The sequence below is a fragment of the Populus nigra genome, chromosome 4 (assembly GCF_951802175.1).
Source record: "Populus nigra chromosome 4, ddPopNigr1.1, whole genome shotgun sequence".
Taxonomy (NCBI): Eukaryota; Viridiplantae; Streptophyta; class Magnoliopsida; order Malpighiales; family Salicaceae; genus Populus; species Populus nigra.
In genome coordinates this window covers 15,892,511-15,908,731 of record NC_084855.1, presented here as the reverse complement: position 1 = coordinate 15,908,731, position 16,221 = coordinate 15,892,511, and the positions used below count along the sequence as shown (strand labels likewise).

The 16,221-nt window shown below is 34.4% G+C and overlaps 1 protein-coding gene across 2 annotated transcripts; it reads left to right on the top strand.

The window, feature by feature from the left end:
- The first annotated feature begins 9,223 nt into the window (after nucleotides 1-9,223).
- Nucleotides 9,224-16,221, top strand: LOC133690891 (FKBP12-interacting protein of 37 kDa). 2 transcript variants are annotated; one of them, XM_062111164.1, is made up of 14 exons: nucleotides 9,224-9,492; nucleotides 9,603-9,648; nucleotides 9,741-9,802; nucleotides 9,950-9,999; nucleotides 10,112-10,148; nucleotides 10,849-10,936; nucleotides 11,065-11,129; nucleotides 11,223-11,300; nucleotides 11,767-11,814; nucleotides 12,289-12,342; nucleotides 12,745-12,906; nucleotides 13,436-13,505; nucleotides 15,212-15,267; nucleotides 15,963-16,221. In XM_062111164.1, exons 1-14 carry the CDS (start codon nucleotides 9,463-9,465, stop codon nucleotides 16,119-16,121), a joined length of 1,005 nt encoding a protein of 334 aa, XP_061967148.1. In that variant the 5' UTR covers nucleotides 9,224-9,462; the 3' UTR covers nucleotides 16,122-16,221. The 2 variants fall into 2 exon arrangements, with proteins under 2 accessions (XP_061967148.1, XP_061967147.1); XM_062111163.1 differs by having other exon boundaries at nucleotides 9,226-9,492; nucleotides 9,603-9,654.

The following is a 16,221-nucleotide window of genomic DNA, read 5'->3' as shown; positions in this document are numbered from 1 at the left end:
TAACATTCAAAAGAATAAGGCGCAAATTTGATATAAAAATTAAATGTCAATGGATGAAATTAAAAAATAAATTGATACAATCAAAAGAATAAGGATCAAAATTAAAACTTAAACAAAAAAAACATAAAAAAAAAGACACAAGTCAACCTTAGTAAGCTCGCTAAATCCATGACTCGGGACATAAGATCGAGATAAATTTATAAAAAAAAAGTCAAAAAATAATGAATACAAATCCCCAACCATCACAGTGTTAAAAGATAAAAAAATTTTAAAAATAAATTTTAAAAAAAAAGATAAAGAAAGACCAAAACAATTTAATCTAATCTGTTAAACCCATGACACAAGTCATGAGGTTGAATTGAACCATAAGAAGCAAACCCAAAAAAATCTTGAAGCTAAATTTCCAATCAACCAATTAACAAAGAGTAAAACTAAAAAAAACAAAGAAAAAATAGAATTGAAAAGAATAAGGGTTAAAATTTTTATAACAAGAAAAAGAAATTAAATTTAGATGGATGAAATTGAAAAAAAAACAAGAAAAATATAAGAAAAAAAATAAAGACCAAACTTGATATAAAAATCAAATACCAAGAGATGAAATCGAGAAATAAATAGATCAAATTGGACATAATAAAAAGAATGAAGAATATATTTGATAAAATTAAGAAACCACCACACTTTTTTTTAATTTTTGCAAGGACATAATGTTTTTCAAGGCTAAAAAGAGAGAAAAGAGGGGGAAAAGTAAAAACATTGGTGAAGCTCCACCGTGTAAGGGACAACGACATGGGCCCCATTATTGTGAAGAGGGCAGCTAGACACATTGCACGTCGCCTTAGAATGTGAAATTTGACCACTTGAAGGGAGCGAAAGTCTTTCACTTGTTGGCGCGTACCCATCGACTTTTTATTTAAAATAATATTATATTTTAATTAAAAGAATTAAATGCCCCTAAGTCAAATTGCTAATTACAAAAATACCTACATGAAATGATAAAAATACCATTTGAACTTAACTTAATTTTTAAGGGTAATTTGGGTATCTCATCGTGCAAGAAATTTTGAAATTCTTGAAAAGCCTCTCGCCTTTAAGTTCAATTAATTTAGCTTTTAAGGATGGTTTAAAAATTTTATTGTGCAACTAACAAGTAAAAAGACTTTAATACCCCTATGATCTTTGAATTGACAGTTTAATCATGTGAATAAGACCGTTTAATTCTTCAAACCAAGTTATAAGTTTGTGGTTGTTAAGTACAAAATAGTAATTTTACTGTATGAATAGCCAAAGCTAGCTTAAGGTAAATAAGGGTTTCGAACAAAATTATAAATGAGGCATTTTAAAATATTAAAAAAATACATGTATTTTTTTAATTTTTTATGTATGTCAGACAGATGAGATCTTGAGCAGTTTTTACTTATTCTTGAGGTTTTGTAAGGGCTTTAAGTCATTATTTAAGTGGTTTTAACTTAAATCTGCTATGTGAATAGCCATAAACTCTAGTATTAACTAATTAATTCTTGTTATCTCTTTTAGAACATATAATTTTTTAATGCATGCATAATGCCATGCAATTATTTCAAATAATTTTTATTACTATAATCAAATAATAAAAAATATTTTTCCAGCACAAGTTACTTTACATCAAATGCTCTACTAGTTGCAATAAAAAAATTAATTATTCTTTTATTACGACCCTCAATTTTTGGCGACGTGTTGAACGGATGATTTTTCGTCCACCTACCAGCACATTGTCGCATTTGATCCAGTGTTTTGACTAAAATGCCACTGGTAAAATACTAACCAGGAATTTACGCGAGAGATGGAAATAAATTGGTTGCCGGCGGAGGAAAAGGAGACACCATTGCGAGAGAAATTGCATTGACATTGTTCTTTGTATTTTTTTTTTATCCCGCATTTTCCTTCTCAGTTAATTAATTTAATTTAATATGTTGTCATGAAATATTTTACTAATATCTCCCGAATTCATTTGATATTTCCTCTCAGATTGTGTGGGTTTGAACAATTAAGTAAAACCTTAAAAAATCATGTTATTTTTAAAATAATGTTTCAACTAGCATGTTCATTACTCGAAATTTTAAACTTATTTGATATTGTGATAATAATTGTTTTTAAAATATTTTTTATATAAAAATATGTTAAAATAATATTTTTTAATTTTTAAAAATTTATTTTTGATATAAACAGATCAAAATGATATAAAAATATTTAAATAAATTAATTTAAAATAAAAGAAATTAACTTTTTTTAAAAAAAAACACTTTGCATACACAAAAACAAACGAGGAAAAAACTTGTTCCCAAACTAACAGAAGTGTTGATCATGATCCATGCTAGAATCTTTGTATTTTATTAGATTTAGTAATATCTTTTTACTACTGTTTCAGAAGATCTTGTTCAATCCAATACGTTACAATATCATGTTCTAAACATTTGATCATATCGGTTTCAAGCGTTTCCGCTATTGGATCATTTGTTACAGATTTTTGTTTACAATATTTAATATTATAAAATAATTTCAAAATGTTTCAGTGTTTTATTTTGAAAAAGACACTTCAAGGCCAGTTTCTTGTGCATTTCTCAAAACACGCCCGTCGAAATACCTCGTGTGAACGTCCATGGCTACGCAATTCTGCATGCTTGCGTGGAGCAGAGGAGAGCAAATTGACTCTTGGCTTCTTTTAGTAGGGATAATTAAAAAAAAAAATTTAAGGTTTCATCTTGTTTTTATTTTTTTATTGCTCATTAAAAATATATATTTTATATTTTATACGTATGCTGACATTTAATTTATTTTCAATAAAAGGTCAATATTATCTACAAGATTGTAATTACTTAATTTAACATTACAAACTTGCTAATTGGGATGAAAAAGTATTTTATCCATTTTAATTTTTTTTTATCAAACACTTCATTTGCATAATCTAGACCCCACATTTATAATACTAGACTTGAATAATTTAAATCTTCTTCCTCTTCTCCAAGCGAAGAAGTGCAAAGTCATAATCAAGATAAACAATTTTATTGTATCGATATGATCAACTAATAAGTAGAAAGAGTTGTATTAATTTGGCAAACTAATCCAGATGCCTTAATTTTTAGTTTATAAACAAATAACATTTTTAGTATATCAGCTAATGAACTAAGTTTTGATAGTGTGCCATGCCTTTAATGTTATTTGGCAGTGTGCCACACCATTAGGTCTCTGGGCTTGATAGTGTGCCAATTCTCCTTCTTTTCCAACAAAAAGCGGCCTCTATAATGATTGAAGTGGGCGTTGTCTCCTTGAAATCTCTTGTTGAAGAGGAGCGAGACCTCCTTAGTGCCTCTTGAGCAATCTTATTAGTAGGAAGGTCAATTGCAGGTCTTCATGGACATCCTCAACTTGGATTGAGATTGTAAAAATTTCTTTAATATTCATTTATATAAAAGACCTAACCCTTTGTCTTCGCTCCAATAATTGATTTTCTTCAGAAGCATATATTGTTCTACACTTTTTTCTTATTCTAGCTTGTTGTTCCTCAACCACTTTATTTTGATTTTCAAATCTTACACATATTACCTCCTTCATACCAAATCTCAGCCTTGTATTCTATATACAAGGCATCAATCTCTACCAACTGAAAAACATATATGAAATGCATTTTAAAATTTTTTCTACATTTCCTAATCTAACCATGAGGATTATCTCCAAAAAAATTAGGTAATTTTACCTTTGGCATGGCTATATTATACCTTGTTTTGATTCTTTCTTAAATTCCCAGAACATATCCCTTATTGTTATTCTAGTGAAAGGAGTTGTTCCCTTCCATAGTGGCACATTCTCTCATTCCATGCTCACCATCCAAATTAGCTTTGAAGGAATTCAAAGTTGATAGCACTATGTCCAATTATGATTGCAATTGTTCCACCTTATTGCACAATTTATCTTGTTAAACCTTCATTTTTGCTTTGATATCCTATATCTAATTGTTGGTGTGTTTACTGTGCTTTTCTAAAGCTTTTAGTATGTTATTGTTTTCCATAAAGAGTTAGAATTGTTTGTATGGATCTTTTAGTGCTTTGATACCACATTGTCAATGAAGGTCTTGACAATGGAGTTTGATAGAAGGAAAAAAGATTGAGAGATAGAGAAATAGAAAGAAGAGGAAGAAGAAGCTCTGGAAATTTTACAGAAAAAAGATTCTTATTAATTACTCTACTTATTAATTTGGCAGCAACTAACTTCCTAATTGTCTCTAACTAACTATTAAAAGAATCAACTAATTATTACACACATGTCATATGCTTGGAGACTATTATTGCTACCATTGTTCCTGCTGAGTTGCTACACTGCTGCTACCATTATTATTGATCTTGTTGAGCTGCTATTATTGCTTTCTTCTTACTTACATAACAAAAAACCCTTTAAGTTTCTTTTCTTTTAAGATCATTTTTTTCTCTTTTCTTTTTCTTGTACTTAGAGCTTTTTTCTTGTTGCCTCTTCAATTCATGGTAGCCCTATTTATAAACCTTATGTGACACCCTTATTAGCCTATTAACATCAAAATACATCATCACCTTTTTATTCTTCACCTCTTGAATTTCATATCAATAACATGAAGATGGAGAAACTTCTAAGTCATGTAGGAGACATCACTCAATCCACTATGAAAAAGGGATTCCACACGAGATATTGTCACTGATCAAATCGATTATATAATTTCTAGTGTTAGATCGTGAATTTTGAGATAGACATATTGAGATTATAAAGAGAGTATATTGAGTGTGGGTGTGATCTATATTATATATAAGGTTGATTTCATCTTTTAATTCTTTTTGAAATTTTTGTTTGATCCAGGATGTAAAGTGTAAGTTCTCAAAGTATAGTGAGAAAGTGAAAACATGATTAAACCTTATGAGGTTTTTTGTAATTATCCATATTTAATATCGTTGTATTGTTTTGTGTTTGTAAATTAAAAATAACACTAGCTAAAATTATATTTGTAATTGCTTGCTATGATTTTTTAAAAGATTGTAATTCTAGTTAAGAAGATACAAATTCCATGATCAATTATTTTGTTTGTAGAAAAATCAATGAGTAGATTTTTGCTTGTTTGATAATGCAATGCATGGTGTTTTTAAAAAGTACTTTTTAGAATTTTTATTTTATTTTTAACAACAACACATCAAAACCATCGAAAAATATTAAAAAAAATACATCAATTTTAAGATTTTTTTGGTGAAAAGTAATTTAAAAAACATAAATTACCATAATGTCAAGCATGCATATATGTTTGCTAACAATGCATGTAGTTCATATAATTCTCTTTACGTGTCTTGGGCTTGTGCATTTACCTTATGAAGAAAATGACAAATTCAGTATACTTGTTAATTTCCTCTTATTCTTGTTTAAAAGACATGAATACTTTGTTAATTAAAAGCAAAATAAATCTCAATTAAATACAATTTTAAAATTAAAAGTAGAAAAAAAATTGTTCTTTAAAAACACATTAATATTAAACATGTAGAAAAGAACTATTCTTTAAAAATACTGTAATATTAAACATGTACTTAGAGTTGAAAATATCCCAGCAAATAACAACAACAATAATAATAAAAACTATAAAAACATAAGAGATTATTGAAATTAATGATATGGCAAGTAACGAATGTTGATGTTTGGATGGTTTATTGGCTTAGCTACAGACAAACACACACACACACTCCCTTTCCACCTATATAGTTCCATTATGAGAAAAAGGGAAAACAAGGGGGGGATTTTATCATATTCCTAGATTTCTTCTTGTTTGTAAAAAAAATGAATCTTATAGATCATGATTTCTAAGAAAATGGAACAATTTTAGATATTTGGTTGTATAATAAAAAAAATCTAAAAATTATATTTTCATAGAAAATAGAACATTTCTTAGTCATAAACCTTTTCAACACAGCATGATTTTCAAACAATAATTTTTTTTAGTTGAATTAACCAAGTCGATTGGTTCATATCGAGAGAACTCTTATACGGTTTAGTTTTAAACTCGTGTTAGGTAAAGATTCGAGTCGAGAGATTTTAAGATTGGTTTGTCGAACTAGATTTAATAAAAATATCAAATAGTTTTTTACAATCATAACATTTTTTATTACATTCAATTTTTTTTATCCAACTCACAAAGTGCAAGTCTATAAACTAATATTTTTAATTTTAAATCCATGTTAGGTAGGAGTTCAGTCGAAAGATTTTAAAATTTAATTATTGAACTTAATTTATAATAATGTCAAATAATTATTTACAGTTAAAACATTTTTTTATTTCATTCAATTTTTTTGTCTAGCTCACGAAATGGACAAGCCTATAAACTAGTATTTTCTCTATTATAGGAATCACAACATTCTCAACAATACATTATATGCACTATAAAATCAAATTGATATGATTTTTCTATATTATATGTTAATAAATAACAATACATTATTTCCTTAAAATATCATTCTATATATACACACTAGTTAGGTGTTCGCACTGCGTCGCGAGTTCATCGTTTATTTTCATAAAAAATATCATAAAAGTTTATAATAAAAACAATAATATTTTTTAATATTAATAATAATTTGTTTTTCAAATTTATTAATTATTTTATTAATAATATTAATTATAATAAAAATTATAATATTTATAACACAAATGATAATATTTTTAATATTAATACTATTAATTATAATAAAAATAATAATATTTATAACACAAATAATACTATTTTCATATTAATACTTTTAATGATAATAAAAATAATAATATTTAAAAAACAAATAATTATATTTAGAAACTTATGACCCAACAACCATGGGTCGTGATGAAGGACCTAATAGAATTGGGTCCTTCCGCAAGACCTATTGAGCTTGGGTCCTGAGATAGGACCCATTCGACTTGGGTCATGCACAGGACCCAAGCGATTTAGGTCCTGACACAAGGCGTATTACTATTGGGTCCTGCGCCAGACCTAAGGGGTTAAGAGTTGGGTCGGGTGGGGACCAAAGGGGGTTGGGGTTGGGGTTGGGTCCGAGTCCGGACCCAAGGGGGTTGGGTCCGAGTCCGAACCCAAGGGGGTTGGGGTTTAGATCTGTAGTCGGATCTAAGGGAGTTAGGGAGCGGGTCATGTCCGGACCCAAAGGAGTTGGGGTTAGGGCCATGTTCGAACCTAGGGGGTTTGGGAGTTAGGTCCGTGTCCGGACCTCAGACCCAAGGTGTTTGGGGGTGTGGGTCCGTGTCCGCACCCAAGAGGGTGAGGTCCTTGGTCGAAACCAAGAGGGTTAAGGTTTGGATCTGTGATCGCACCCAAGGTGGTTGGGGGCTGGGTCGATGTATGGACCCCGAACCCAAGGCGGTTGGGGGTTTGGGTCCGTGTCCGGAACCAAACGGGTTGGGGTTAGGGTCCATCACCGTCCGGACCCAAAGGGGTGGGGTCCTTGGCCGAACCCAAACAGATTTGGGGTGGGGCCGTGTCCGAACCCAAGGGTATTGAGGTTTGATTCCTTCTGTGTCCGGACCTAAGAGGGTTGGGGTCGAGTCCAGACCTAAGGGGGTTGGGTTTGTGTTCGGACCGAAGCGGTTTGGGTCGGTGTCCGAACCTAAGCGAGTTGGGTTTCGGGTCCAGCCGTGTCCAAACCCAAGGGGGTTAGGGGTTGGGGTTTGGGTCTGTCCATATCCCGACCCAAAAGGGGTGGGGATGGTGGTCGGACCCATGGGGTTGGGTCGATGTCCGGGCATAAGAGGGTGGGGTCCTTGGCTGGATCCAAGAGGGTTGAGGTTTAGGTCCGAGTCCGCATCTAGAGGGGTTGGGAGTGGGTCTGTGTCCGGACCCAAGGGGTGTGGGTCCGTGGTCGGACCCAAGCAGGCTGGGTTTGTGGCCGGACCTAAGAGGGTTAGGGGTTTGGGTCAATGTCCAAACCCAAAAAGGTTGGGGGTTGGGTCCGTGTCCTCACCCCAGACCCAAGGGGTTGGGGGATGGGTGGGGCCCGTGTCCGGACCCAAGCGAGTTGGGGTTTGGGTCCTTCCGGGTTCTGACCTAAGAGGATTGAGTTTGTCTATGTCTGGACCCAAGTGGGGTTGGGGGTTGGTTCCGCGTCTTGATCTAAAATGGTTGGGTCTGTGTCTTGGCCCAAGGGGGTTGGGTCCATGGCCAGACCCCAAGGGGTTGGGGGACGGGTTGGGTTTGTGTCCAGACCCAAACGGGTTTAGGTCCTTTCGGGTATGGACCTAAGCGGTTTGGGTCCATGTTCGGACCCAAGGGGGTTAGGTCCGCGTCGGAACCCAATGAGATTAGGTCTATGTTCGGACCAAGTGGGTGGGGTCCTTTGCCGGACCCAAGAGGGTTGGGTTTGGGTCTGTGGTTGCACTCAAGGTGGATGGGTCTGAGTCCGGGTCCTGACGCAGGACCCATTAGCCTTGGGTCCTAACACCGAACCTAGGAGCACTGAGTCATGTTGCAAGACCCAATAGTACTGGGTCCTGATGTCGGACCCATGAGCCTTGGGTCTTGCCAGGGTTTCCAGCCATGCGTGCGGGTCAAACCCAGCACATAGGCAGGGCAGACCTAGCACTTGGTGTCCCCACGTGGTGCGCGGGTCTGGCTTAGCGCCAATGGCAAGCCAGCCCCAGCGCCACATGCGCGCGGGTTTGACTCAGCGCACTGGCAAGGCAACCCAACGCCAGGTGTCCCCACATGGGGTGCGAGCCAGCCTCATCCCCAGCGCTAGGTGCCCGCATCCCAAAACCTACAGCCCTACTAAAACTTGAGTTAATCATTTTCTCACCAACCATCTTTTCAATACCAAATGCATCCCAGCAAAAAAAACAACCTCATCCCTCCCCCACTGCCCTTGCAACTCTTTGTGCAAATGGTTGGTTTGCCATTACATTTCTCCAATCCATTATGCTTTATGTCTAGGTAAACAGTAACAAGGGTATTGAGCCATTTTAGTATATTATATAATATCAGTAATCTATTATTTTCTAATAATATTATATATTTTAAAGTATTTTTATTGATACGTTAATATCCGTATATATTAAATGAAATAATGTTTCACTACGATTCTCGTGTACTTCATTGAAAGTGATTTTTTTTCCCCATAATTAAACGAAAAAACACTATTCTCCATCTTTCTATGATGGAAAGTGTTTTTCCCTAGCTATTGCAGTCAAATCCGAGAAAATCTGGAAAATGTTTTCCACCAACAACAAACAAGGCGTTAATTGACACCCAGAATTTTGTTTATTTTTAATCAACACCTTTAATTTTCTCAAATTGTCAATTAACTCCTTCTGCGATTTTTCAACTCTCCAATAAAGATTAAAGAAATTACGAAACTTGACACTATTTTTTCAAACACCACTGTCCGTCTGTCTGTCACGAGTCTCGATTCCCTCCCAAAAAACAAAGCATCTTAGGGTTTTTCTCCAATGGCATCGCACAACCATCTCGACGTCGATGTAAGTTCTCCTTCATCCTACCTCTCACATAATTTCAACGTGTAAGACATGAATGCTTACGTACGTGTGTTAGGGTTTCTTTGACAATTTGATTCCGCACCGAATTCCAGGATGATGATTTTGGCGGTGATTTTCCCGGGAGCCACAATAGCAGACGTTCTGGTTTTTACTTGGTTAACTCCTTCTTTATTATCATCACCATTACATTCACGAAACAGCAATTCTTAATAATATGTTTAATCAATTAGGCAACAAGAGAAGCTTTGGAGATCTCGAGGATGACGAAGATGATATTTTTAGCTCCAAAAAGGTACCCTCTCTTTTTCACACACACACACATATACTGGTATCAGCTACGAATTATGAAGTAGAACTTTTCTTTTTTTCCGTATGTCGTAGGAGTTGCTGAAGTCTGTAAGTCTTAAAGGAATGAAAATCTCGTTTGTTGTCATTGCAGGGTAATTCCAAGGTAGAAGAAACTGCAATGATTTTGTCGCTTCGTGAGAGGTAAAGGAAGACGTACATAGAGCAACTTTTGTAAAAAGAGAAGACTAATGATGTTTATTGCTCGGTTATATTATTTTACAGTCTTATGTTCTCTTTCTGTTTTCTTATGCAGTCTTGAGACTTGTAAAAGTTCACTCGCAACATGCCAGGCATGTATCGTCCATCTCATTGTTTCTTATATGAATTATTGATTAGTAGAACTGTTCTTATAGTTTACTGCTTCGCGTATGAACTATACTTTTGAGGAGGAGACATTTTCGTTGTTGACGAAAGTTTAATTGGATGGCTGTCCATGAGGAAACATGAACAAGAAGAGTAGGAAGATTGTGAAGGAATAGAGTAAGACAGAGGAATGGAAAACTTGGTTTCCAAGTTGATAGCATAATTTTCATAGAACAGATGGTCCTTTCATTAATATCTTAGACCCTTGTTGTTCTTAATTAAATAAGGAAAATATAACGGAAATTCTTATGGATAAAGCTTATAATTGATCTCTAACAATGCAAATAATGTAAATTGGATATCTGGTGGGAGCACAGGCCTAGAATTTCAGGGTAGAAGTCTTTTTTCACCTGCTTTGGATAAAGTATTTTTATAGCTTCGTTATGATCACAGCTCTTCCTCTGAAATTTTTATTGATGGGTTCCCTTTATATTTGAGATGTTTTGAATAAATAAGAATATCTGTTTGTATATTTATTATAGGTTGAGGCTACTTGAACTGATTATGTTAAGTTTTACAGTGGCACTAAATCTGCATGTGACTTCTTAAATATTGTAGCATTCTGTACACAGTGTGGATGTTTTTTCATCAGATCCACAAATTGAGTTGTAATAATGCTGGTTTCAGACAGAGCTTGAAGCTGCAAAATCTGAAATTCAGAAGTGGCGTTCTGCATTTGAGAATGAGTCCTCCATACCTGCTGGGGCATCTCATGGTTAGTCTGTTATTAGAGTGTTTTACATTGTGTTGTAATGTGACATGTGATGCTAGAACTAGTTCTGTTTGTGAACATCCTAAAAGCTGTCCCTTTTCTCAAAAATTACTTTCTATTATTTGTTGTAGAACCTAAACTAGTGATCAACTATCTTCAGACCCTGAAATCTTCTGAGGAGTTATTGAGAGAGCAGGTTAAGTGATTATATTAGACTGTTGGTTTCTTTAGCTTCTTTGGTGATTACCATACATGCAGGATTTCATCCATGTTTTCTTGTTATTATCAGTTAGAAAAGGCTAAGAAGAAGGAAGCTGCCTTTATTGTAACTTTTGCAAAACGGGAGCAGGAGATAGCAGAGCTAAAGGTGAGTCCCTCTCTCACAGTTTGCAGTTGAGGATGGAGAGGGTCTTTCACTTCTCTTCATTTTTTTTCTGTATACATTGAATGCTGGATCACATAATCGCTGCAACTGCTTAGGGAGCAATATCTATTAGACATATTGGAGGACTGATGTTACTAGGAAGGCATATCCTCAAATTTGCTTAGATGAAAAGAGCACAAGATTGTGTTTTTTCTGGAAACCAAAATTCCTGGTCACATGGAATATGAAATGGCTTCCCATGGTTTACCTGAACATGTACATAAATGTACAAATGAGGAAATTTTGGGAGGAGAATGAAATAACCACATAATGTGGTTTTTGTAGTTGACTGTAGTGCTATCATTTGTGTATCCTGAATCTTACTAGAGGGAAGTTTAGTGCACCCTGATTGACTATATTGATTGGTGTCATATAATTGTCTAACGGCAAATTCGCTTTAAATTTGCAGTCTGCAGTCCGGGATCTGAAAGCTCAACTCAAGCCACCATCAATGCAGGTATCAACAAGTGCTTAAATTATGTCTTGAGGAATATGTGCCATCTTGGCATGCCTTGATGAGGTTATAAAAATAGATATCAATTTAGCATGAAGAAAATTCTCTACGTCAGGGTGGGTTTTAGACAAGGATCTTATGTTTGCTGCTGTTCTTCCCTTCAATCTGCTTTTTTTTCCATAATTATATACTGAATTCATTAAAGGCTATAAAGTTCTCATTGTTTCTAACAACATTCTGTCCTATACATTAAATGCCCTTCTTTTCAAGTTCCAGATGAATTATTGCTACTGTTTCCCTTGAGTTTCAAAGTGAAGCTGCATATTTGTGCTCTTATCTGATTTTAGGAAATTTGTATGACTTCGAATTTACATGGCCTGGTTGCAGAGTGTGTGATTGTTTCCCATTCTCTCTGACTATTGTTTATTGTTTCTTTCCCTTTTTTTCTCCTTTTCTTTTTGGCGATCAACCTGGTAGGCAAGGAGGTTACTGCTGGATCCAGCAATTCATGAGGAATTTACACGTTTGAAGGTTTGTGCTTAAACATTTTAGTGAAAGTAAAATGTAGCTCAAGTTGATGCATTACATGCACATACTGTTACCTTATAATCTGATTGGATTATCTTATTTTGAGACACATTGATTAACAGAGGTATCAACTCAATTGTCCTTGTTAAAAATAGGATAAATCACATACCACGAGTTCATAAAGGTAAAATATTACATTAAATACTGGATAACTTTTCAGGTAAGGTCCTGTTAATTTTAATTTTGTCTGGGTGATCTGGGCTTCTGCATATTGAGAATTCCTTGCATTGAAGACTTCAGACTTGATACCATAAGTTGTTTTTCCAACTTCGTGCGTGATTATAAATGTTTGTTTGATGTTCTTAGATGATGGGTTTATGGTGGTTTCCTTAAATGCTCTAACAGAATTTGGTTGAGGAGAAGGACAAGAAGGTGAAGGAATTGCAGGATAATATTGCTGCTATGAATTTTACTCCACAAAGCAAGATGGGGAAGATGCTGATGGCAAAGTGTAGGACATTGCAAGAGGAAAATGAGGAGATTGGGAATCAAGCTGCAGAAGGAAAGGTACTGCTCTTGTTTTTTCTTTATTTTGCTTGTTTTTTTGCCCCCTCTGCTTGTGTACATTTCGTTCTTGCTCCCAGTTTGGTGTTCGATTCTTTTTGGAAGGGAAGTGCTTTTCATGCTTGATGGTTATGATTTTCCTACTGCTAGAAAATTATAAATTGTACCTTTCTTTTCTCTATGTTTGGTTTGTGGAAATGGAAGGGTTTTTTTCTTTCGGGGAGATTGGGGGGAATGATGTAAAAGCTTTAGCAATATCCATGTGAATGTTTGGATTTTGTTTTTGAACATGATGAAATGGATGTGAAACCCATTGGCTGCTGAATATGACTAATAAATTGATCGTGTTGTTCACGAGAGACTCAAGAAATAAAAAATGTTGACTTGATATTTGGATGTACTTGGAAAAGATTTTTGATGCCCTCTGTATGATATCAGTCAAAAAGACAGCTCCTATGTTTCTGGAACTTGTTTATTTGTCATCTTCTAGATTTTGCTAAAGCTTTGTTCCAAAAATGGTTGTTGGTTGCAGATACATGAATTAGCAATGAAACTTGCTTTGCAGAAATCGCAGAATGCAGAACTTAGAAGTCAATTTGAAGGTTTGTTATATTTTAATGCAACTGCCCCCTTTCTTTTCAATGCAGGTTGTGGTTTTTATGTCTTTTGTTATATGCACTTGTAGGTTGTCATTGCTGCTTATACCATGTCTTGTGCACGGTTCATGTTTTTTGGGCTAATTGCACTTGAATGATGAACGATTGGCTTTTTTATGGGACACTGATTTATGCTCCTTTTCTTTTGTTAGCTGGTTAAGTAACGTATGTGCCATTTGACAGTAGTTTCTGTTGAGTCAAGGGTTCTCTGTCTCCTTGAATAAATTTTACCAGCTATTCTGTTTCCAATGCCCTTGCTGATGCCTTTTTCATATCATCCATGAATGCTATAATTGATGGAGTTCTCTCCTATTTGTCAACTTAATCATCACTTTTCTTTTTTTTCTCATTGATTTTACAATGTGTGCTGGTAGAAATTATGGTCGGTACTTCCATGATTACTGGGATTCCAAAACTTAGTTGATGGTTTTCTACTACAAATTTTCACTATGCCAAAATTGATCTTTAGTTAAATTAAAATTATATTCAAAGTCTTGGGAGATTTTTTAGCTACAACCCTTGATCCATTAAAAAATTGGCACTTTTGATTTTACTTTTTTTTTTTTTGTTTTTCTATTGAGCTGGATAAGAGCGGAGAAGTTGTAGCCATATCATAATATCTAGAAAAGGATATAAAAAATAATGGTGTAGAATCTTTTGAAGCGAAGAAGCATTATGAGCAAACCAGGCTCCTGATTTTTTCGCAGAATTTCTTTCTTTATTTTTTTAGATGTGATGATATGGGTTCATCCATTACTTAGCAGCAAAAGAATCTGTTCCAATTAACATCTGGCCATTCTTTTAATGGATAACGATTGTCACCTAAAAAAATGTTCAAGACTTGTGATATCATATTGTAATTTAATTGAAGGCCATTGTTTACTTTGTCAAAGTGATAAACTAAAATTTGAAATCCTTATAATCATGGAGGTAAGAACTTCCAACTATTCTTTCTAAGGTGTGAAGGCGCATCTTAGAAAACTCCTTTTGCCATTTAATAGAACTTTTGATAAATCCTTTGCCATTTCGGCTGTTTATCAAATGTCCTCTGTGGACTTTTTTGAGAACCTTATCCTAGTGGAAGCGGGCATTTGAATGTTGGCTAGCTACCTTTGGAACAGAGGGTTTTGTTTCTCCCAAGTAAATTGGTAGTTTTATTAGGAGAGCAAGGATTTCTTAAGACTTCATTCTTTTGTTAATCCTTGCACTGATAGCATGAAAAATAAAGCTTTGTGTATAAATGTCCATTCCCTAGACTATTTATTTCACCCAGTTTATTAATCAAATAAAAGCTCCCATCTTGCTTCAGTAGCGCGGTTGCCCTTTTTTGTGCTTGAACAGTGATTTGCCATTTTATACTGTAGCTATTACTATATTTATTGTTTTGCTCGAATTCGTTTCTATGATAGTCACAAAAAATGCATCTAGATGTATGGTTTCTTTACCAGTTTATAGAAATTAATCACTTAGCTGCATGGTACCTTTGTCATGCTTTTTGGTTGATGAAAGGAAACTACCTAGACTGTAAAGATTACACTTTACCCGTTGAACTTTAATATTGTTTGCCTTTTACATTGAAATGACAAATGGTTATACCTTGTATGTATATCATTGGTCCTTACCATTTTGATTTTCTTGCACTGCTCATACAGGACTGTACGAACACATGGAGGGCCTGACAAATGATGTAGAGAAATCAAATGAAATGGTTATTATCTCAAACCTTTTCTTTTATTACTTGAAGTTACAGGCAGACACTGTAATTTAAGGTCTTAATAATCTAATCACCAAAACATGTTCACAATTGATTTCTTCAAGTATCTACTTTTTAGCAAAATCCTCATGTATATATTATTTATTATTCCGATGATGTTTGCAATAAAACATATTGAATTGAATTTAAACTGTTTCAGACAATGCTTGTATAAAGTAAATATAAACAATCTAATTTCTCTACTCTTTAATGATGATACCCATTATTGATATTAAATTAGGAATGTCTAGATTTTCTTTAAACCGTGGATGTACCACAACAAAGAACTTGATAATTTTGATTCTCAATTGTTTCATCTGCGGTCTTGTTGGCAAATCATGTTGGGAGAAACAGTTATTGTGGACGAGATATATCTCATGTCTTTGGCGTTATTTTTGACAATAGTCGTCCCATATTAGACACCGACTCCAGTTTTAGTTCTCAGTGGCTAATACGTATTCTGGGTTGGTTGAAATTTTTTTTAATCACAGCTCTGTATCAGTTTATGTTCTGCCATCATGCAAAATGAACCACTATGAATTATATCATGTGAATGAAATATAGAATAAATGCATGAATCTGTAAATTAGCATCCAGTTTGTGTTAGATTATGTTTAAACAGAAGGATACATTCTTGTCTTCCATTGCAGGTACTTCTGTTGCAAGAAAAGCTAGAGGAGAAGGATCAGGAGCTTAAAAAGCTGAAGCTTCAACTACCGCAGAAGACATTTGTGGAGGAAAAAACTGATCCGTGTCCAAATAAAACAGTCAGCGCTGATGAATTTAAGAAGGAAGCTGAGGTCAACTAGACTGGACAATTTGTAGAATATATCATTTTCATCCTCCATGGTTGTGCGCTGTACATTATAATATATTTGTTAACTATTCTTTTCAAATATTTCATTATTA

Coding starts and splice junctions, on each gene's coding strand:
- LOC133690891 (XM_062111163.1), top strand. CDS start 9,463: ATGGCATCGCACAACCATCTCGACGTCGAT. Junction 9,493..9,602: donor ACAACCATCTCGACGTCGAT/GTAAGTTCTCCT, acceptor ACCGAATTCCAG/GATGATGATTTTGGCGGTGA. Junction 11,130..11,222: donor AGGAGTTATTGAGAGAGCAG/GTTAAGTGATTA, acceptor TGTTATTATCAG/TTAGAAAAGGCTAAGAAGAA.